This window comes from Nyctereutes procyonoides, unplaced genomic scaffold (genome assembly GCF_905146905.1).
Source record: "Nyctereutes procyonoides isolate TBG_1078 unplaced genomic scaffold, NYPRO_anot_genome, whole genome shotgun sequence".
NCBI lineage: Eukaryota > Metazoa > Chordata > Mammalia > Carnivora > Canidae > Nyctereutes > Nyctereutes procyonoides.
The window spans coordinates 10,716,638-10,738,462 of NW_026575151.1; the positions used below are offsets into that span (position 1 = coordinate 10,716,638).

At 44.0% G+C, this 21,825-nt stretch overlaps 1 protein-coding gene and 1 long non-coding RNA gene across 6 annotated transcripts in view; one reads left to right on the forward strand and one right to left on the reverse strand.

Annotated features, from left to right (window-relative positions):
- FRAS1 (Fraser extracellular matrix complex subunit 1) overlaps positions 1 to 20,037 on the reverse strand; it is a 437,262-nt gene extending 417,225 nt beyond the window's left edge. For all 3 annotated transcript variants that reach the window (XM_055313090.1, XM_055313089.1, XM_055313088.1), the window contains exons 1-2: positions 19,719 to 20,037; positions 13,237 to 13,268 (exon numbers count right to left, since the gene is read on the reverse strand). In XM_055313090.1, coding sequence (XP_055169065.1) covers positions 13,237 to 13,268; positions 19,719 to 19,794 — 108 coding nt within the window. In that variant the 5' untranslated portion in view covers positions 19,795 to 20,037. The remainder of the gene's footprint in view (positions 1 to 13,236; positions 13,269 to 19,718) is intronic.
- Positions 18,768 to 21,825, forward strand: part of LOC129501814 (uncharacterized) — a 101,291-nt gene continuing 98,233 nt past the window's right edge. For 2 of the 3 annotated variants that reach the window (XR_008662820.1, XR_008662819.1), the window contains exon 1: positions 18,768 to 18,816. This is a non-coding gene — a long non-coding RNA (uncharacterized LOC129501814). The remainder of the gene's footprint in view (positions 18,817 to 21,825) is intronic. The other variant, XR_008662821.1, reaches the window with a different exon arrangement.

Below are 21,825 nucleotides of genomic sequence, written 5' to 3' on the forward strand. Positions count from 1 at the left end.
CTTTTATATGCGCTTGAATTATCTTATTCCCATAAAATCTTCCTCTCTTCTCCTCCTAAATCCTCAAACTATTAAGAATCTTTTCTGGCAGTTCATGTTTTTCAAGAGGTCCTTCTATTCCTTAAAGTATCTTCCCATACTTGATCTTTCTTCTAAAAAACATTTTAAAAAGAAATCTTTTTATTTTTATTATTCAAGTATGTTGATAGACAATGTCATATTTAAAAACACATTTTAAATGTAAAAATTGATAAATCTGATAAAATTCTAAAAACAAACAAAAAAGATAATAAGCTTCTGTTGTCCAGCATGAGAGAAAAACTATACTCTTCAAAATCTGGGGTAGGATATATCAAATAACCAGGTTTCCATTTAAAAAAAATTTAATCCAATAAAATACTTTATCCTAATACTATCCAGAACATAATCTTTACAAATTATGAAGAAGAAATGAGAAATGCCAATTAGGTTAAAGGGGAAGGGAAACAATTATACCACCACCTCAGGGGGCATCATTATGAACACTGATACTAAAGGAGTGGGTCAACGCCTATTAATAGGGAGTTCCACTTGGCATAATGCCAGATGAAGCCATTTCTGCTGAACTAATGATGAACCTAACAGTACTGACTCACTGTTCGAATATATCTGCAGACTGATCTTTCCTTTTCGGCAATGATGAGCAGTTACATGGAACCCCTCAAGCCCTCTCCAAAGCTCTACAGCAACAATATAAGGACCTGGTGAAAATGAGAAGAGGGAGGAACACAGGAGAGAAAAGCACTTCCAACAACACACTGATCAGATTGGAGTAAGAGTTAGAATTTAAGGGCAAATGATTTCCATTTCAAAGCGTCCCCACCTGCCTACAGAATGTAATCCAAATGCCTTATTCCAGGGCCCTACTTGATCTGGAGTTTAAAAGGCCTTCCTCTGGGGACACCTGGGTGGCCCAGTGGTTGAGCATCTGCCTTCAGCTCAGGACTTCATCTCTGGGTCCTGGGATCTAGTCCTGCATCTGGCTCCCCACAGAGAGCCTCCTTCTCCGTTTGCCAGTGTGTCTGCCTCTCTCTGTGTCTCTCATGAATAAATAAATAAAATCTCTAAAAAATAAAACTATTTTCTCTTTTTCATCCCATCACTTCTCACATGTCAAACGGACTACCTTTGCCACTCATGTTTTTCCTCATACTGATCCTCTATCTTAAGAGCTTTTCCCTCATGTCATCCTGTTCTAAACTGACCCACATTTTAAGGCCCAGATCAAAAGTGGTTTACACCAGAAATAACAATATTCTCTCAACAGCTAACACATACTTATTACTTACTATGTCCCAGGTACTTTCTCATATTATCCCATTTAACTTTGCAGCAACTCTATTTACATACACAAAACTATTACCCCCATTTTACTGATGAGGTGAGTAGCTCGTCCAGGGTCAAATGGCAGTGAAGAGCTCAGACTGAAACTCAGAACTCTGAATTTAGAACCCATCCCCTTGCCATGTGGCTGTGCCCCTTTACTCACTACTTAACCCAAAGTGCTATGACCTTAGTTCACTATTTGATGGCAGGATGTGGGAAAGAATGATTTGGGCTACAGTAATGAAAATCCTATTTATTCTGGTTTAAACAATTAGAGAATTTCTAGACTCATATAACAATCCCCCAGGAAAGTCTGTTCCTGTGCTGGTTACATTGGCAGATCCACAACCCAACTCCTCAAGAAACCAAACTCTGGGCAGACCGGGTAGCTCAGCGGTTTAGTGCCACCTTCAGCCCAGGGCGTGATCCTAGAGACCTGGGATCGAGTCCCGCGTCGGGCTCTCTGCATGGGAGCTTCTCCCTCTGCCTGAGCTTCTGCCTCTCTCTCTCTCTCTCTCTCTCTCTGCCTGAGCCTCTGCCTCCCTCTGCCTGAGCCTCTGCCTCTCTCTCTCTCTCCCCGTGTCTCTCATGAATAAATAAATAAAATCTTTAAAGAAAAAAAAAAAAAGAAAGAAACCAAACTCTTTCCACCTTTCTCTGCCATCAACCTGCGTGTGTTGGCTGAGCAGCCTAATAGTTGCAGTGGCTCCAGAGACTGCATACTCACCAGCCAATGTTCAAAGACTAAGTTTCAAAGTCTCCCATTAATGGAGAAGTCTTTCTCCTGAGGGTTCCTTCCTGTGTAGGGGTATCAACATACAACTCTAGTGCTTTCTTATGCTTGGGAAGGTGGTATGATTTATCTAACTGGTAAATTTAAAAGAGTACAGGCTTAACTCAGTTTTGTCTCTCTTCCTCTTCTAGAGAGCAAAACTTTCATCCAAAAACTTAAGTTTTCCTCTGTTTCTCCCAACAGGAATTCTTACCTGAGCAGCCTTCCTATATGGGAAAACTGCTTCAGTAAAGTTCTGAATGCATAAGTCTACTGGAATCTGGGGGTTCAGAATCAGTGAGCCCATTTAAGAAAAAAATCAAAGATATATCTGCCACCTTAGCTTCATTGATTAAAAAATAAAAAGGTGATGTTTTCAGGTCTAAATTTATTCTTTATTTCTCAACTAGTTCAGAACTGGGGAGGAGAGAAGTGCTACCTATGAGGTTCTTTCAAGCACCAAAAACAGCAGACTTCCATGCATATTGGCCACAATTAGGCCATAAACTCACTCCTAAACCAATGTTGGCAGGGGAATATATACTTCCTAAGTTGCTTACAGTTGTAAGGATTTACACAAGTCTTGTGGGGAAGGGGTGGGGACTGGGGGAAAAAAAAGGATTGCCAATAGAGAAGAGGAGAAAAGGAGCCAGTGAGCAGGCAACCTAGAGTCTGCTACTACAGGCTCTAGGGACATAACTCAGGTCTTGTACACATGGAAGTTGATCAATATCTGGAATCCACTTGGATCACTCCTATTATATATACTGATGGCAAATATGAGAGAAAGAAATTTCTTCTCTCCCTTAATTGCAGGTTAGGGTTCCTTCTATTTCTGTTCTTTCATCTTTTAGACCAAGTTCCCTCTGGATTACAGGGAAACTCGGCATAGTAAGATCACCAAAAAATAACTATCTATTTCTATTAATAATTCTCTCTTGTTCACTATTACAAAACTATTTCAGGAATGTGAGGTATAAAGAACTACAAAATCTGCTCTCCAATGCAGACAACTTTTTCCCCTAACTGCTCCCCCACCATTCAATTTCCCTTTGGAAGAAAGGAATGACATAAATTTAATAAATAACCAATCTTGGGAGCTGTCAGGAAAGAACTCACAGGTCATGGCCCAAACTCAAGGGTCTCCTGGGTATAACAATAAACATTCTTACTGTGAAAGCTTTTCCCTTTCCTCCTTCCTTTCATTTAGTTTATAAACTCTGGGAGCCTAAGAAATCATTGCTAAAAAAGAACTTAGCTGGCATACCAGAGGCAGTGCACTTATTTTACATAATTTTTAACAAAATTATCTTGCACCATTTTTATATCTAAGTGTCCTTTCCTCTCACAGAAGCAAAATGCCATCCATACAAAATTTTTATTTTTATTTTTATACGAAATTTTTATTTTTATTTCTTTTTTAGATTTTATTTATTTATTCATGAGAGACACAGAGAGAGGCAGAGACACAGGCAGAGGAAGAAGCAGGCTCCAATGCAGGGAGCCCAATGCAGGACTCAATCCCAGGTCCCCAGGATCACGCCCTGGGCTGAAGACAAGGGCTAAACCGCTAAGTCACCCAGGGATCCCATACAAAATTTTTAAAGCCAATTTTTCTTTAGACATTTGCCATTCAAATACCAAAAAACATAAGCTGGCTTAACTCATAATTGTCATTTGATATTTATATACATTCTTTTCCCTTAGTAAGCAGAGGGCTTTAAAAAGTAAGCAAATTATGACAAGATAATACCATAAGGTATCATGAGTGTTAGTTCTTTCCTAGAGGATATGTATATATGCATACATAAATGTACTGTGTATAAAATAAACATGTATATGTATATATTTTGTATGTATAAAAAGACAAATGGAGAAAGAAAAACAAAATGAGGTATTAGGTCATCAGGCAATTTAGAACAGAAATGGGCAGCCCCAGTGGCCCAGCAGCTTAGTGCCACCTTCAGCCCAGGGTGTGATCCTAGAGACCCGGGATCAAGTCCCACATCAGGCTCCCTCCGTGGAGCCTGCTCCTCCCTCTGCCTGTGTCTCTGCCTCTTTCTCTCTGTGTGCCTCTCATGAATAAATAAAATCTTTAAATAAAAAATTTAGAACAGAAATGGTAAAAACTTAAAAAAATAAAAGGTTGGGTGAGTGTATGATCCAACCAGAAAATTGAGATATAAAATCACATATAGCATAGTTTGAACAAATTAATATGGCTGCTAAATTCAGCTGTGTCTTCTAAATTCAAAACAAAGCATAGGAAATGTGTTGGTTGATTTAAAACATCTGCTCCTACCACAAGAATATGAATAAGGCTGAAAATGCATATGGATTATTCATCAATAAAAGTACAAAGCCTCTCATATTATTCCTCTCACACAATATTTTAAGAAGAAATCAATTTCCAAATAGGAAACTAGCACATCTGATTACAAGGGACAGTTTATAAAAACCCAGCAAGGCAAAAGAATCATCTGAAGCACCTAGAGCCCAATGCTCACCACCTGGGACCCAAAGGTAGACAATCCCTCCCTATCCTAAAGAAATGCACAGTAAGAAAGCCTTCACTGGACACTGGACTCAGGTTTCCTCACCCTAAGAACTTCTTTAAGCAGAAATGCATAACTCTAACCTTCAATCCATCTAAGCAAGACCCCAAATTGGCAGTCATCTAGACCCAGCCAACACTCTCATTTCTGATGCTGACTGTCTGGTCTTGAATACCTTCAGTTAAAGGAAATTTATCGCAGCGCCCAGCACAGTGATGATGTGCTACCGGTTTTCTGCAAAAAAAAAAATTAAGCTTTTATCCCAGAATAAGTACATTTTAACAAGAGTAGCTTTCCCACTTAAAAACATATTGCTCACCCCAAAGATTCAGATGCAATGAAACGCCGGGACACCTGCACCCCGATGTTTCTAGCAGCAATGTCCACAGTAGCCAAACTGTGGAAGGAGCCTCGGTGTCCATCGAAAGATGAATGGATCAAGAAGATGTGGTTTATGTATACAATGGAATATTACTCAGCCATTAGAAACGACAAATACCCACCATTTGCTTCAACGTGGATGGAACTGGAGGGTATTATGCTGAGTGAAGTAAGTCAATCCTAGAAGGACAAACAGTGTATGTTCTCATTCATTTGGGGAATATAAATAATAGTGAAAGGGAATAGAAGGGAAGGGAGAAGAAATGTGTGGGAAATATCAGAAAGGGAGACAGAACATGAGAGTCTCCTAACTCTGAGAAACGAACTAGGGGTGGTGGAAGGGGAGGAGGGCGGGGGGTGGGGGTGAATGGGTGACGGGCACTGAGGGGGACACTTGACGGGATGAGCACTGGGTGTTATTCTATATGTTGGTAAATTGAACACCAATAAAAAATAAATTTATTATAAAAAAAAACATATTGCTCAGTATTTAAAAATAAATGAAGATGGGGATCCCTGGGTGGCTCAGCGGTTTGGCGCCTGCCTTTGGCCCAGGGCACGATCCTGGAGTCCCAGGGTCGAGTGCGGCATCAGGCTCCCAGCATGGAGTCTGCTTCTCCCTCCTCCTGTGTCTCTGCCTCTCCCTCTCTCTCTCTCTCTCTCTCTCTCTCTCTATATATATATATATATATATATATATATATATGTATATATATATATATATGTAAATAAATAAATCTTTTAAAAAAATAATAATAAATGAAGATGGACCAAGAGGCACTTAAAAATGCTGAATTCTTGTTAAGCTATAACAAAAAACAACAATATCCTACAATACCCAGTAGTACTCTTAAGGGAAATTAAGGAATGGCTGCTTTTATTGCTTCCCCTCTGAGTATATCCACAGGATGCCAAGTATTCCCCCTGACTGCTACAAAGTTCAGAGTGTCTAATAGTAGCCACTGGCTGAGATTCACTAAAAGTTTAGGGGGACTCTGAGCACTCAATAGGGTAAGCTTCCAAATTTTCATTTTTCTTCACCATAAAATCTCTTAAGCATGTTGATAAATAACCAGCACAAATGCAAGTCTGAGACATTTTCATTTCTATGGGACCATCTCTCATGTTATAGTTTCAAATAAAAGAAAGTAATGCTATATAGCACACTCATCTTTTAAAAGGGTGACTAGCACTAAAGAGCTCGAATTGTCTTCCTTTATCTTTCTTACTTCTTAGCCTTAATAAACAAGGCCTACATATTAGACCCGAAGTTCTCAACGTTTCTCTGCCATTGTATAAACAGTGGATAACACTCCAAGTAGATCAGACTTTGACAAAACACCAAAAATATTTTGTAAAAATTTTACTGGATACAAATTTAAAAACCTCAATGAGATATTATCCTATTATCTCATATCTGTTAAGATAGTTATTATCAAAAAGACAAAAGATTATAGGTGTTGACAACTATGTGGGAAAAAGGGAATCCTTAGGGTGGCTGGGTGGCTCAGCGGTTGAGTGATTGCCTTTGACTCAGGGAGCGATGCTGGAGTCCCAGGATCGAGTCCCACATCGGGCTTCCTGCATGGAGCCTGCTTCTCCCTCTGCCTGTGTCTCTGTCTCTCTCTCTCTCTCTCTCTCATAAATAAATAAATATGAATAAATAAATAAATAAATAAATAAATAAATAAAATATTTTTTAAAAAAAGAAAAAGGGAATCCTTGTACACCGTTGGTGAGAATACAAATTGGTACCACCATTACAGAAAACAGTATGGAGCTTCCTGAAAAAAATTTAAAATAGAGCTACCTGATGGTCCAGCAATGCTACTTCTGGATATATAGCCAAGGAAATGAAATCAGGATCCTGAAGAGATATCTTCACCTCTATGTTCATTTCAGCATTATTCATAACGGCCAACATATAGAAACAACCTAAATATCCATCAACTGGTAAATGGGTAAAGAAAAGGTGGTATATGTATCCAGTAAAATATTGTTTAGCTTTAAATTAGTAGGAAATCCTGCCATTTGCAACGCCATGGGTGGACCTGGAGAACGTTACGCTAAGTGAAGTAAGTCAGATGCAGAAAGACAAATATTGCACAATCTCCCTTATATGAGGAATCTAAAATAGTCATACTCACAGAGTGGAGGGGAAAATGGTGGTGCCCAGGGGCTGGGGCAATTAGCAAGTTAAGCAAGATTAACAAATTCTGCAGATGTAATGCACAACAATGTGACAATAGTGAGTAATACTATATGATATACTTGAAATTTGCTAGGAGGATGGAGATATATATATCAGTTTCAAGTTTTTATTTGAATTCCAATTATTTAACATATTGTGTAGTACTGGTTTCAGGTGTAGAATTTAGTGATTGATCACTTGTATATAACACCCAGTGCTCATGCCAGGAGTTAGATAATAAGTGTTCTCACCACCACCAAGAAAGCAAAAAAATGGTAACTAAGTGAGGTGACAGATAAGTTAATTAACATGATTGTGGTGATTTTTTCACAATATATATACGTCTGTATCTATCTATCTATCTATCGAAATCATTAAGTAGTACATCTAAAACACAAACAATTTTCATGGGCCAATTATACCTCAACAAAGCTGAAAACAGATTTTTAATGGAATATGTAAGACAGATTGCAGGCAAGGGCTCAGCTGTATCTCTGCTCCTTTCATTCCAGAAAGCATACCAAGCAAAATGGGGAGAGTAGTGATCTCAATAAGATGACTTAAAACTGCTCAAATTACATAAGCAAAGAACAACCTCAGATATGGTAACAAATTTCTTGTGACCCTCTCCACAACTAACACTATAGGGAGGCTTCACCTGGGGTGAGAACCACACGTGAGACTATAATTCAAGCCTAAGTGCTACAGATGTTAAGAACTGTAAAGCTCTAAAGCTGCATGGTAGAGTACAGTAGCCACAAGCCGTATGAGGCGATCTATATTTTTTTAATTAATTTATCTTAAGAAAAATTTAAAACTTAGTCCCCTGGGGTCACCAGCCACATTTCAAGCACTCCATAACCACACGTGGTTCATGGCTGCCATATTGGACAGTGTATCCATGGAACATAGCCATCCACAAGGAAACTTGTATTGAATAGCACTGAGCTAAGGAATCTTGGAGAGGATCAAACGTTCTCATTTTATAAATTTAGAAACAGAGCTCATTTCATTCAAGTGACTCACTCAATGCTACATAGCTAGTAATTACAGAGCCAGGACCCAAAACAAGACACCCTGGCCTCTATCACTCAGTCATTTCCACACCGACATTTTTTGCCACCTAGGTAAAGTATGCACCAGTTTCTTACTAACCACAGTTCTGGGTTCTTTCACAAGCATGCGTTCGGTTCATTCTCACATCAACCCTGGGAGGACTACAATCCTCATTATGTAGAGGATGAAACTGAGTCTCAGCTGTATACAATATCATACTTGGGGCCACACAGCAGGTATGTGGGAGTAGTAGGTTTCAAACTCCGAAGCCTAGATCTTTCTATTGTGTCATACTAAATAGCTGTGAAGTAAACACTCCACATTTTTAATTATCCCTGAATTTTTTTTCGTTCGAATGTGTCAAAATTTAGTGTTGCATAATTTACTTTGTCAAGCATTTGTGAGCAAAAGTATTCCAAGCAGGAAAGTTTCAACACTTAGCACTTTTGATCAAGGGAAGAACAGCTTTGTGCCACTCTTCCAATCACAAATGCTTTTGGCAACAAAAATAGGAGCTAACCTTCACTGAGTGTTATAAGTCACAAGCACAGAGCTAAGTGCTTCATGGTGATCTCCTTTAACTTTTACAATAAGGCTGTGAAGTAAATAGTTAATCTCCATTTTACAGATGTAAAAACTGAGGTCAAAAAACAAACAAAAAACTGAGGTCAAGAGTACAACTCTCCACCCCTAGGGAAAACCTAATAAAGCAGAATTGTTTACTTGTGGTGATGCCAAAAGAAAGTTAAATTCTTTTTACTCAATATAGCTGGAAAAGAACAGAAGTAAAAATACTGAAATAAAAATTTTATTTTTCTGCTCACACTCAATGCCCCTGTCACAGTTAAACATAAGACCAGGTGGCTTCCTCCCGATACATTCCTGATTTAACACGGTAGTCATGTTCTTTCTTTCACAAGGGCTGACTTTAGGGAAAGTTCTGTGGGTCCAGGGGTATTGTGCGGTAAGAAACACACCCCAAAATAGTATAGTGTTTCTCAAGGTATAGGACCTTCCTGTGTGTGTGTGTGTGTGTGTGTGTGTGTGTGTTTAAGATGGAATGACCCCCTCCAAACATTTCTTGCATCATGTGGTGGATCTAGTACACCCTACTGTAGGAGAGATTCAGTTAAATGGGTAGGGGTTACCCAGGGACAGCTGGCTTTTGTGGAGGTCAGGAATGGAGACTGGCAGAGACAACTGCAGCAGAGAGGGGATGGGCATATAGAACTAAAGGTGAACTAAGCCAGTTGTGTTCAGAGACAACAGGCAGACTGGCTTGGCTGAGAGAAACAAGCTGCTCAGTGAAACAGCTCTAGAGTCAGAACCAGGTTTGAATGCTCTAGCAGTGACCACCTATATAATTTCTGGACAGGTGACTTAGACTTCTTGAGCCTCAGTTTCCTTATCTGTAAAGACAACACCTATTTCCTGGGATTGTTGACAGTATGAAATACATAGGTGCTTAGTAACTGTTCCTTTCCTCTTGTCCTTCTTTGTTGGTAAAGAGAAATTCTGTTGTAGCAGAAAAGCACATGCCAGGCACTGCACCTGAGTATGAAAACCCCTCAGGAGAGGCTTGTATCCCCATTCCACACAGGCAGTGATAGAGATTCAGGAAGATGTATGTAACTTGCTCTAGGTCACAGAGCTGGTTTGTAGTGGAGGAGGAAGAATCAAAACGAAGTCTGTCAAGTGACAAGCATCATGGATCCTCCACTATATCTGACAGCTTCCCAGGCAACAAGGGATAAGACTGGAGAGGTATCAGTGGGAGAAATCCTCACAAGGCAGGATGAGAGTTAGCAATCTGCAACCAGTACCGAGATCTGTGATCTCATTTGCTAGATACATTTTGTGGAATTCTTCTGGGTAAAGCTGTTGCTTTGCTGCTCTCATCCAGACCCACTCTCCTTTTCTGGTTACTCACCTGAGAAATGGATTAAGTTCAAGAACTTCATAACCCTTGCCCTAGTTTTCTCACCTATAATATGGAGAATTCAAACTACATGATCTCTGAAGTCACTCCTAGCTCTAAAATGTGTGCGAGTAGTACAGGGTTTTTTTTTAGTACAGGGACATCATGCCACCATCCTCAGAGCCAGCTCCCAGCTGTGAAACCTCTTAACCATAGAATCCCTCTCACCTAAAGAGCTCTTTAATCAGAAAATCCCAGAATTTGTTCTTAAAATCCATATAAATGTTCTTAAGCTCTTTATTTTAATTCAAAATACAAAAATGCACATTCATTCAATTTCACTGATGTAGGGGCAATGCCTTTCTCCAAGACCAGATCAGGTGGAGAGAGAACAGCAATTAATTATGCAGACAATTAAGTATGCCCACAATGCATCATCTACTATTTCCAGTTTGAAGTCCCTTAAAATGGAAAAAAACTTAAAATGGTTGCAAATAAATCTGAATGCAGAATCTCTCTGGATTTTTGTGTTTTTCCCCAATCTTTTATAGTTGTTTCTCCTATACTTAATTTGACAGCAAATTTTTAGTGACTCACCTCTACGGGGTCTTTTTAAAGTATTCGCCATAGTTTCCTTAGAAACAAGAACATGATTTCTTTTCACATTCACATTCCAGCAGTTTAATTAAACTATAAGTCAGATTTTGTCACTCCTCTGCTGCAGCTCCTCCAGTGGCTCTCCACCTTACTGAGAGGACAAGCTAAAGCCTATACAAGGCTCTGGCCCACCTCTCTGACCTCATCCTGCCCCTGGTCATGCACTCCAGCCGCTCTGACCACCACACACTTCTTCAAATGGCTAAGCAAGCCTGCTTCAGACTTGACCACTGCTCTCCCCTTCTCTGGAATTCTATTTCCCTGGATATCCAGGGAGACTAGCTCTTTATAATGGCTGTCTGCAGGTCGCTGCTCAAATGCCCCTTTCTCAAGGAGGCCGTCCCTATCACCCTATTTGCGGTAGCCACCCTCATCTTCTATTCAGTATCTTCCATCTCCCTACTCCCCTATTGTTTTCCTCTGTTGCACTTATCTGACTTCTATATATATATATATATATATATATTACTCATTAGAACTCAAGCTTCACAAAAGCGAGGATTTTGTGTATTTGTTCACTGATGCATGGCGTGGAAAATTCCACATTTGGCCACAGTTGCTACTCCATAAACATTTGTTAAATAAGAACCTTTATCATTGTAATAGATGTATTGTCTTTCTAACTGAATTACATACCTACAATAATAAATACATCAGGCTTGGGGAGGTTTAAGAACACACAGAACTGAATCTTGGTAAGCAAAGAAGCCAAATGGTGGGAAACAGGAGTGTGCTGGTGCACCCACAGCACAGCCTACTAGACCTTAGCAGCCATAGTCCTGGAAGGAGCCAGAGCATGGAATCCAAGATAGCATGATCACCTGTTAGGTACAAATTGACAAGACAGTCTCTCCTTGAACTTGATGGCACTGCCCTCTCCAAGTAATTGATGCTTTCATATTCGGAGGCACAATAACACAGAGCAACATCGAATATAGAAGATAGGCTAGCCACTTTCCTTCAGATCCGGGGGAACAACGGAAGGAAGACAGGTAGGCTTATTCTGTTCAATCTCTTAATGGTCAATTTACCTTTAGCAAATCTCTTAAAATCTCTCACATCTTTGGTTCTTCATTAAAGAGAGGGAGAAAAGAGAGTATAAAATAATATTTGATCTGCTTATTTCACTAGTCTATTGTATCAAATAAATCAATAGCTATGAAAAAGTATTTTTAAAGCACTGTATAAGTATTATGAAGCACTGTATACAGTAAGCAATTCTCTTTGTGTTAACATGGATAGCTGACTTGTCTATAATATCTACTACTGTTCCCCCAAACCGGTGATGTATTTTAAAACCCTTCAATTTTTAGATGATTCAGAAAATGTATTAAAGAAGAAACACAAGGAAAAGTAGGCTCTGAAGGGCACAGAATGAGAAAGAAAAAGGAACTGGCTTTCTCCTGATTCTTTAATAGAAAAATATGAAGGGAAAAAAACATAAATCTTCAGAGCAGTAACTATATTACATAAAGTTCAGAATCAAGAATATGACTGTGAATATCTACCATTATCCAGACTGTTGGATATTTCAGATATTCCTCATCTATTTCAACACCACGAGGATAATCCAAGATGACTTATTAATATCGCACAAGTCAATAGCAAGTTGTGATATAAAGGACCAAACCCTCTCCAACCATTTCAGTCCTGTTTTTAATATAGCATTTATTAAACCAAAATAAAAAAGTGGTGAAGAATGACTTGTCACACCATTTATTAGAGTTGATGGAGTGTAGACAGTCTTCAATAAGGCTTTAACACACTGTTATGCACCATAGTACATTATTAATGAAAAGAAATGCATAAGACTTGCATCAGCTTTTCCCCCAAGTCATCATGACATTAAATTCAAAATCAATTCTACCCTACAAGGCAAAAGTTCAGAGATAGTTAATTTGCTTGTTATTTGGAATCCTCCACATTGTACTCAATTTAATAAGTGTACCTCTTTTTGGAGAGGGGGTTCAAAGGAAGAAGCAAATGCAATGAGAAAATGAACAAAGTGTGCCCTAGTTCATTTCTGGCAAGAGAATGAGATCTAATTTTCTCTCTGATTGAAAGAACGCAAAGGAAAACCATGGAATGCAAATTGTGTTGGGTGTTTGAACTTCTTTTCCAATACCTAAGTATTCAAATGGAACTAATTCACTCTGGAAAAGGTATAAAGTAATTGAACATGATTGTGCCAAGACGAGGGATAATCCTCAAACTGTGAAGGAAAAATAAACATATTTTACAACGATAGGGTCACTCACTCACTCACTCTGTAATTTTAATTTGATCAATCAAGCATTTTACATTTGAAAGAAATAAACCAAATAGATGAAGAATGACCTACCGCCAACAAGGAACCCTGGTAGACACAAGCACCTGTAGGGAAAAACAAAACAAGAATTAAAAGGAATGCAAGATAGCCAGCAGACTTGGGCTAAAACTCCATCTACATGCATCAGAGTAAGCAAATTAAGCTTTTTCCAAAATCTTAAAAGTGTAAGCATTCTGCCCCCAGGGAAATAACCCTGTACAACACAACAACACTTCTTGGATACACATGAGGGAAAGCATCATTAAAATTTAAATTTATTAATTTTAAAATAAATGTATTTATAATGGCATGTTATTTATACAGTGCGTATTTTTCTACATGATAAATCAGCAACACCTCCCTAATCGAATCCCAATTTATTTATCCAGGCTTCTCTGCCACTCTTTGCCTACACAAATTCTCCAGTCCAACCCAAGAGGCCAACTTAGGATCTGGTGGTAACACTCCCCCATATCTCCATGCCTTCGCTCATTCTGGTTTTCTGCAGGAGACACACTGGGTCTATTCAGGTTCCTTAAATTTGATCCCATCTCCTTCATGAGGCTTGCCAGCCCACAAGATTATGCTCTCTCCCCTTTGCCCTCATAGCACTCAGTGCCTGCATCATCTATTTGTGAATTCATTCTTGTGTTCTTGTAGAACCGCTGCATCTACCCTGCTACAGTGTATATACATACTCTTGGGAGAGGAGCTGCTTCTACTTCTTTGGCTTCCCTAACTCTTCACATAGTAGGCATCCACCTAGGTATCTGAGTGATTAACTATTTCACACAGTATGTTCCTCTTTAGGAATATCACATTTTACAGAGAGCAGTGCAGGCTGTCGTTATTTTTTAATTATTTTTTAATTATTTTTTTAAGATTCTTTTATTTATTTATGACAGACACAGAAAGAGAGAGAGGCAGAGACACAAGCAGAGGGAGAAGCAGGCTCCATGTAGGGAGCCTGACGGGGGACTCGATCCCGGGTCTCCAGAACCACACCCCAGGCTGAAGGCGACGCTAGACTGCTAGGCCACCAGGGCTGCCTGACGGTAGTTATTGAAAAGAACTTGTCTACTGAGCTCTTGAACTCCAATACTCTTTTCACCCTCTTTTCACTCAATTTTTCTTTCTAATGGGCTGGTTGTGAACTGATACATCTTTATATTTTCCATTCATTAAGCACCAAATAAAAAACAACAGATGATTTGCTTCAAAATGGAAAAGAAGGTTAAATGTGAATGGGACACCTATATTTTCTGAATAACTAGCATACCATAAAATAAATCTTTCCAAGTGTTATATTTGAAAACAATGTAAAATTGCAATTCTAATTCTCAACCAATCTTTGAACAGCACAAAGATTTTTTTTTTTAACCTAGAAAGATGTGGGTAGTGTGCTAACATCTACTCTCTCAGAAACCGAACCTACAAAACAGACGGGAATAGCATACACACACCAAGGCAGAAGCACATCTTGACAACAGGCTGCACTTGGTGTCCAAAGAGGGAAGGACACATTTTACTATACTGGTTGGCCTTCAACAGATCATTCGTGAAATCTCAAAAATATTAACGTTTCAGGAAGGGGCCAGTCTGCCTTATCCACCAAAAATGGAATTACAAACAATCTTCCGAGATGAGATGGCTATTTACATTTGGGGTCTGAATCAAAGATCTCTATGCCCAAATTTATTGGAATGACTTTTGTGCCCTTGACATTTAGACAAGAATAGCCTGAGATAAAACCTAGGGAGAAAATTCTTCTTAACTCACTTATGTCTCTTCAAGAAATAAAGACTTAGGGATCCCTGGGTGGCGCAGCGGTTTAGCGCCTGCCTTTGGCCCAGGGCGCGATCCTGGAGACCCGGGATCGAATCCCACATCGGGCTCCCGGTGCATGGAGCCTGCTTCTCCCTCTGCCTGTGTCTCTGCCTCTCTCTCTCTCTCTGTGTGACTATCATAAATAAAATAAAAATTAAAAAAAATTAAAAAAAAAACCCACCTTTAAAAAAAAAAAAGAAATAAAGACTTAGTATTTAAGTCTATGGTATGTCATAAGAGAGATATGTATGCATATATATAAATACATATATAAAATCATATAAGATATATGTGTACATACATAAAATAATCATATAAAGCTCAAATAAATATATATCAACAAAATTCAATTTCTAAAATACTCAAATGGACCTATTTCATTACTTCTGATTTCTACAAAATAAACATAAAGATCATGACTGAGGTACAATTAGCAAAATTTTAACTTTAGAATAAACAAAATTTAACCTTTAGAATAAGACCATCTTCAAATCATTTTACTGCCCTCCTACATAGCATTGCCTCCCAAAAGCCAGATCCAAAAGGAATGAAGTATCCTAAGAAATATCCAACTACTGGGCAGCCTAGGTGGCTCAGCGGTTTAGTGCCGCCTTCAGCCCAGGGCCAGATCCTGGAGAGCCAGGATCAAGTCCCACGTCAGACTCCCTGCATGGAGCCCGCTTCTCCCTCTGCCTGTATCTCTGCCTCTCTCTCCCTCTCTCTCTCTCTCTCTCTCTCTCTCTCTCTCTCTCTCTCTGTATCTCACAAATAAATAAAATCTTAAAAAAAAAAAAAGAAAGAAATATCCAACTACTCACATCAAAGCCTATTTCTGGAAAGTTAGATAGATGTTATAAACCCACCAGAACATAAAGAAATCAGCATTGAATGTGGCACCACATACACACTTGGTTAAGCCAAGCATCTGCTAGAGACTCAAGTCAAAACGGAATATAGTACTCATATCCAGAAACTATTCACTATAGTACCATACCTGGTAAACTGAGTAAATAAGAGAAATTAAATCCAAGAGCTGCAAAACATCAGACCCATTAGTTCAAAGACAAAGCAGTCTATATGGCCATAAGATATGAAGAGATTTGGAGAGCATGGCATCACAAAAATATGACTCATTAGGAACAAGTAGCCACAAGTTAGCATTTAAATGTTCAAGCTTTATGTTGTGCTATATAATTCAACATATGGCTTGTACACTATGGAATAGTTAAAATAGAATTGTTTTCTGAACTGAAAGGACAGCTCATATCCTGATTATTGTAAACCAAAATTCAGATCAATTAATAGAGTAATTAAAATGAAAATGGGCCAACTGTTTTTTGAACTATTGTAAGATTTGGCACACAACTCCAACTTTGCTATGTGGTATTCTCCTCCCTTCTCTTGAGCCATGTGGTAGAGGGTATTTATGACTACCTGTGTCTGAGTGAAGCTGAGTGATAATTGCCACTTAAGTCCATAACAGTGAATACAGATGGCTACACCCTCACTAAACAATGTATATGCAGGATCTAATCCCTACAGGAGAACAGAAATGGAAATCTCTATTTTCACTAGCAGGTAGTTATAAAAGCCAAAAGATGTAAAAGTACAATTATTCAATATTGGGAAACCCACCAAGGACCAATGTTCACACATCCTTACTTCTACTTTACTGATACTAACAATTACTGGGTATGCAAACTTCTTCATGGCAGGTAGTATGATTTTTTTACATTTGTATTCCCCCTACCAGACATAACCATACACATAAGCTCTCAATAAAGATGTATGGAGTGAAAGAATGAAGAGATAGGCTATTTTCCCTAGCCAATGTCTTCTCTTTATTGACACTGAGTTTTAAAGTTTAAATCTGACACAGAAGGAACTCTCCAGCCAAGAGTGGAACCAAATATGCTGATCCACCCATAAGTAAAACACATTGTCTATCAAATGATCTTTTCCAATGTATTCTGTTAATGGCATTCATTTATAGGAAAAGTCTGGAAGATTGTGGGATTGACTAAGCCACATGGGGGGTTACAGGACACAGACTCGAACTCCCTTCTCTCAACCTCCACTTCAATAATCCTCCCCTATCTCCAAGCCACCACATTCTATCTAGTGGATTTTCCATGGGTTAACAAAATTCAAAACATGCTTCTCCAGAGACTGTCATGGCAAAGCTTGTCTGATTCAGAAAGCAGTCATCTTTGCTAGAAGTTTCTCTGTGACTTCTTGATTTCATTAAGTTCTCAAATCACAGTGAGTTGCCAGCTTGGCAATATAAAACAGTATAAAATAACATTACCAGCGATTTGCTTGTAAAACTTCATTTTTCTTTTATTTTTTTTATTTTTTAAATTTTTATTTATTTATGATAGTCACACACAGAGAGAGAGAGAGAGAGGCAGAGACACAGGCAGAGGGAGAAGCGGGCTCCACGCACCGGGAACCCGACGTGGGATTCGATCCTACGTCTCCAGGATCGCGCCCTGGGCCAAAGGCAGGCGCCAAACCGCTGCGCCACCCAGGGATCCCTGACCAATACTTTTTTAGCGCCTTGCGGGTACTAGGAGGTGATGTGGAGATGTAAGAGTAATTAGGAGCCATCAGAAGCCCTCAGTGAGCACACAGCTACATGAAGAACACTGAAACTGCACCTTTATCAATGTGATTGTAGAACTATTGACTGGTATACTAGAAGTATGTGTGAGATGCTCTCTGAGCACTAAGAAAACACAAACTCTGCCACAGCTTGGTCAGCAAAAGTAACAAAGTGTATGTCACACCGTAAGAAGCACACATGAAAATGCTTCTTTTCCATTTTTAAAAATCATTGCTAAAACTAATAATAAAAACTTGAGGAAATCTGTAAGATCCTTAAGCTTTCCATCCCTGACTTCAATGCTCATATTTTTAAGAGAAAAAGAATACCCTGACAGAACCAAGCCACAGGTCTCATCAGATGACAGCTGATTTTTTGGCTGTGGGCCTGATATCACTTAATTAATTTAATTAAATGAGATAATGTATGTAAAGTGCTTGGCATAGTAAAAGCCAAATAGCTTGTGCTCAATAAATGTCCACATTCATTCATTCATTATTAGATAAGGACCATTATGACTTGGATGGAAATTCTCAGACATTTATCAACCCAATCTGTGAAATGATTCTAGAATGCCCTGAAGGTGGGGTGAAACAGTAAGAAGCAAAGTTTCCAAAGAATCTTTGAAGGAATAGCACCCCTGGCATCCTGCCCTCCTCCTCCCCATCAAAAGACTTTGGACGTTCTTAGACTTTGCCCAGGCGAAGACCTATTTCTACAGGCGATCACCCATCTGAAGAAGGCTGCACCGGCCGCCGACGTGCTTTTCCTGGGGCAAGTACCTGACAGACTGCAGACTTCCCCGGGAAGGGGGGCAGGCAGGCGGAGCCTCCACCCACGGCAAAGTCCCCAGTACCGCGCGTGGACTTCCAAGGCCACGCCACTTCGTCCGGGGAAACTACTAGCAAGGAAAAGGCCGCTGCCCTGATGGCTGGAGGTCGATCCAAGGGAGGGCTTAGTCCTCCGCCTGTTCTCCCGCCGCCCCACCGGGTGCCCGGGCCCTGCCCCGCCGGGCCCGCCCCGCCCCGCCCCAGCCCGCGCCCCGCCCCGCCCCGCCCCGCCCCAGCCCGCGCCCCGCCCCGCCCCAGCCCGCGCCCCGCCCCGCCCCGCCCCGCCGCGCCCCGCCCCAGCCCGCGCCCGCTGTCGCCGCCGCCGCCGCCGCCGGGAGTCGCCCGGAGCAGGTGAGCTCCCTGCCCGCAGCCGCGTGAACAATGAATGGAGTTGGGAGGGGAAGCCGAGCGCCCGGACGCTGGACACTGCCTTCCGCCTCCCGCCCCTTCTGCGCGCACTCGGCAGAAGGACTTTCCCTGCTCCTCGGCGCAGGTGGCGTTCGCCGCGCCCGCAGCCCCGGGCCCCGTCCCTCGACCCCCGGACGCTTAATTCACTGGTTGATTCCATCGGTCTGAGCCCAGGCCGCCTGCGCGATCATGGCGGCCACTCCCACCGCCTCCTTCCTCTCCGCCCCCAGCTCGCGGCTGCACGCTCGGGTCGCGGCCCCGGAGGGAACCCGGAGTGCGGGCGAAGTAGGAGGGTGCAGCCGCCCCTCCCGGGCCGCTTTGCCCCCGAGGAAGCAGGCAGCCTCGCGCCTCTCCGTACCGGGGGGTTCCTCTCGGGGCACCGGGGCGGTCTCGGCCCGGAAGGCGCTCAGGTCAGGCCCCTGCTCGCGGAACCGTCGCTGCACTGCGCGGGACTCCCTGGGCCGGCGCGGGCCAGCGGCGGCGGCTTCAGGCGGCCGAGCTTACGCCGCGGAGGGGCCGAGGTTGTTTTTGCCCGGGGAGAGCGGCTGTTGGCCCCTCGCCTGCGCTTCACGTGGCTGCTGCCCCGTTGGGGCAGCGCGGAGCGGGGGAGAGGGGGGCCCCGACCTCAGAGACGCCAGCGCCGCGGCCACCCCAAGGGCGCCTGCGGCCGAGGGGGGCGGGAGACAAGCTCGTGACCTGGGGGCACGACCATGGGGGGAATCCCTTCAGCGAAGCCCACCCCGGTTCCACCCCCACCCGCCTACCAACCCCAAAGACTTCCGCGCGACCCGCAACACCGAGCCCCTCTCAACACGCGGACCCCGAAAAGAAAAGGCGCCTCTCACCTTCGCAGGGACGAGGCAACGCTGCCAGCTCCGCCAGCGCCAGGGCCACCCCGAGCCACATTCTGAAGGCGCCCATCGCGCCTCGACACCTGCCCTGGAAGAGCCCAGCTCCCAGCACCCGAGGCCCGCTCTCGCCTCGCACGCTGGCTGCGGCGCCCGGGCTCCTCGCTCCGGGGAACCGGCCCGCCCGCGCCCGGGCGACAGCGCGCTCGGCCCCTCGCGAGGCAGGACGCCAAGGCGGGCCGAGCTTGGGGGGAGAGAGGCGGAGCGCGCTCCCCGCCGCGGACGGACTCGCCCGAAAGTCCCCGCCGCGGGCCGAGCCGACCCCTCCGCTGCAGGGTCCCCGGCGGGGCGGGGCGGGGCGGGGTGGGGCGGGGCCCGGCCCGCGCGGGCTGCCCCGGAGCCGCTTCGCGAAGTTCGCTGGACGCTGTTCGTCGGCGCTGCGTGGGCACAGCGCGTCGCCGGGAGCCCAGAGAGGCCCGCCCGCCGCTCGGCGGGGCCCCCGGCTCCGCGGACCTCGAGCCCCGGCGGCCGCTCGCGGGAAACTTCGCGCGGCGCGGCCGGCAGCCCCCGGGACCCGCGCCCCCGCAGCCGACTGCCCGCAAGCTCCCGCCGGCGGCACCGGGGCCGGCGCAGGGGGGCGCTGCTGCTCCGCGCGCCGGGGTGCGGGGCGCGGGGTGCGGGGCGCGGGGCGCGGGGCGCCGCTTGCTCCACGCCGACGGCCACCTCCGCGCCGGCACCCGGGGCAGGTCCGCAGGCTCGAGGTGTGATCACGCGAGCGCAGGAGGAGCCGTAAGGTTCAGTGCACGGAGGAAAGGGCTTGGGAGGCTGGAAAGATCCTCAGCTCAGCGCCGCTCCGACCGCGGAGCCCGGATACGCGCAGAATAAGGCCCCTCTGGACCACACGCTCCGCCTTCCTCTGCCTCTCTCGCCTCCTTCCTCTCTCCTTTGCTCGGTTTGAAAGGAGACCCAGGGCCTCGGAGCTTTGGCAAAGATTCCAGAGAGTCACGTGGGGAAGGGGAGAAGGAAGGGGGGGCAGTGAGGGGGAGGCCGAGAGCAACCTGATCCCCGTATTCGTTCCGCGGGAGGACGTGCTGCCTTTGTCTGGGGGCGGGGCGAAAAGTGGTCACCCCCGGGAGGGGGAGGGGGAGGGGAGCTGGGAGGGGTGCGATGCTGTGGCCTTTGCTCACTCAGGCACCGCTGAGAGCCCACAAACTAGGTCCTCGCCTCCCGCTGCAGGAGGGATCCCAGGGGGGTTCCCCCCACGGTCAGGGGCCCTGGCGCTATTTTGCCCCTCCCGCCGCCACTCCTGCTGGACCAGGTGCGTGGGGCACACCTGACCCGTCCTGCTCGCTCTGGGACCCTCCTGTCGTCCCACCGTGGGCTGTACCTGCAGCCTGGAGGATGTGGCTCCTACGTGCCAGGCGGGGCCTCCCTCCGCGAGCGCACCTTGACCTCTCCTAGGGTCTAAGACGCCGAGGCTGGGACGCGGTGCGGTCCTTGCGCGGGGGCTCCAGCTGCGCCCCCAAATGCCAGGCCCTGGGAAGTAAATGTCTTGGCGAGGCAGACTGGGGCACGCACTTGAAGGGTGAAGGCCTTGATTCTGGTCAGGACCGAGTGACGACAGCAACTTTTATATGATCAAATAAAAAAGAGCTGGTCCAGGGTTAATCATTTTAAGAGATGAGAGTGGTTGCCCCAGAGACATGCTGGCCGGGCTCTGACTGAGCCAGAGACGTCCTGGTTCCCTTAGATGGCCAGAGGTGAGTGAGCACGTGGAAGGGGAGCCTGTCCAAGCAGCAAACGCTGAGCTGTGAAGCGGCAGGGGTCCCACTTGTTTTCGATCTTTACAAGCACCCTAAAGGTAGGGGAACCCTCTAATGCTCTCATGCGCTACTTAGAACAAATCGCTTTTCAGTATAACTCAGTAAGCTGTAACTGGCAGGCGCCTGTGTGTATTACTTATTTAGCCAGAAGAAAATGGGAACCCCTAACAACCTAACCTGGCACTGATTTTTGAGTAAAGGACCCAGGAGTTGTGCAACTCACCCTCAGTCTCTCTGGGATCGTGAGGGCCTCAGGAACAGTCTTTATCACCTCTGTATCT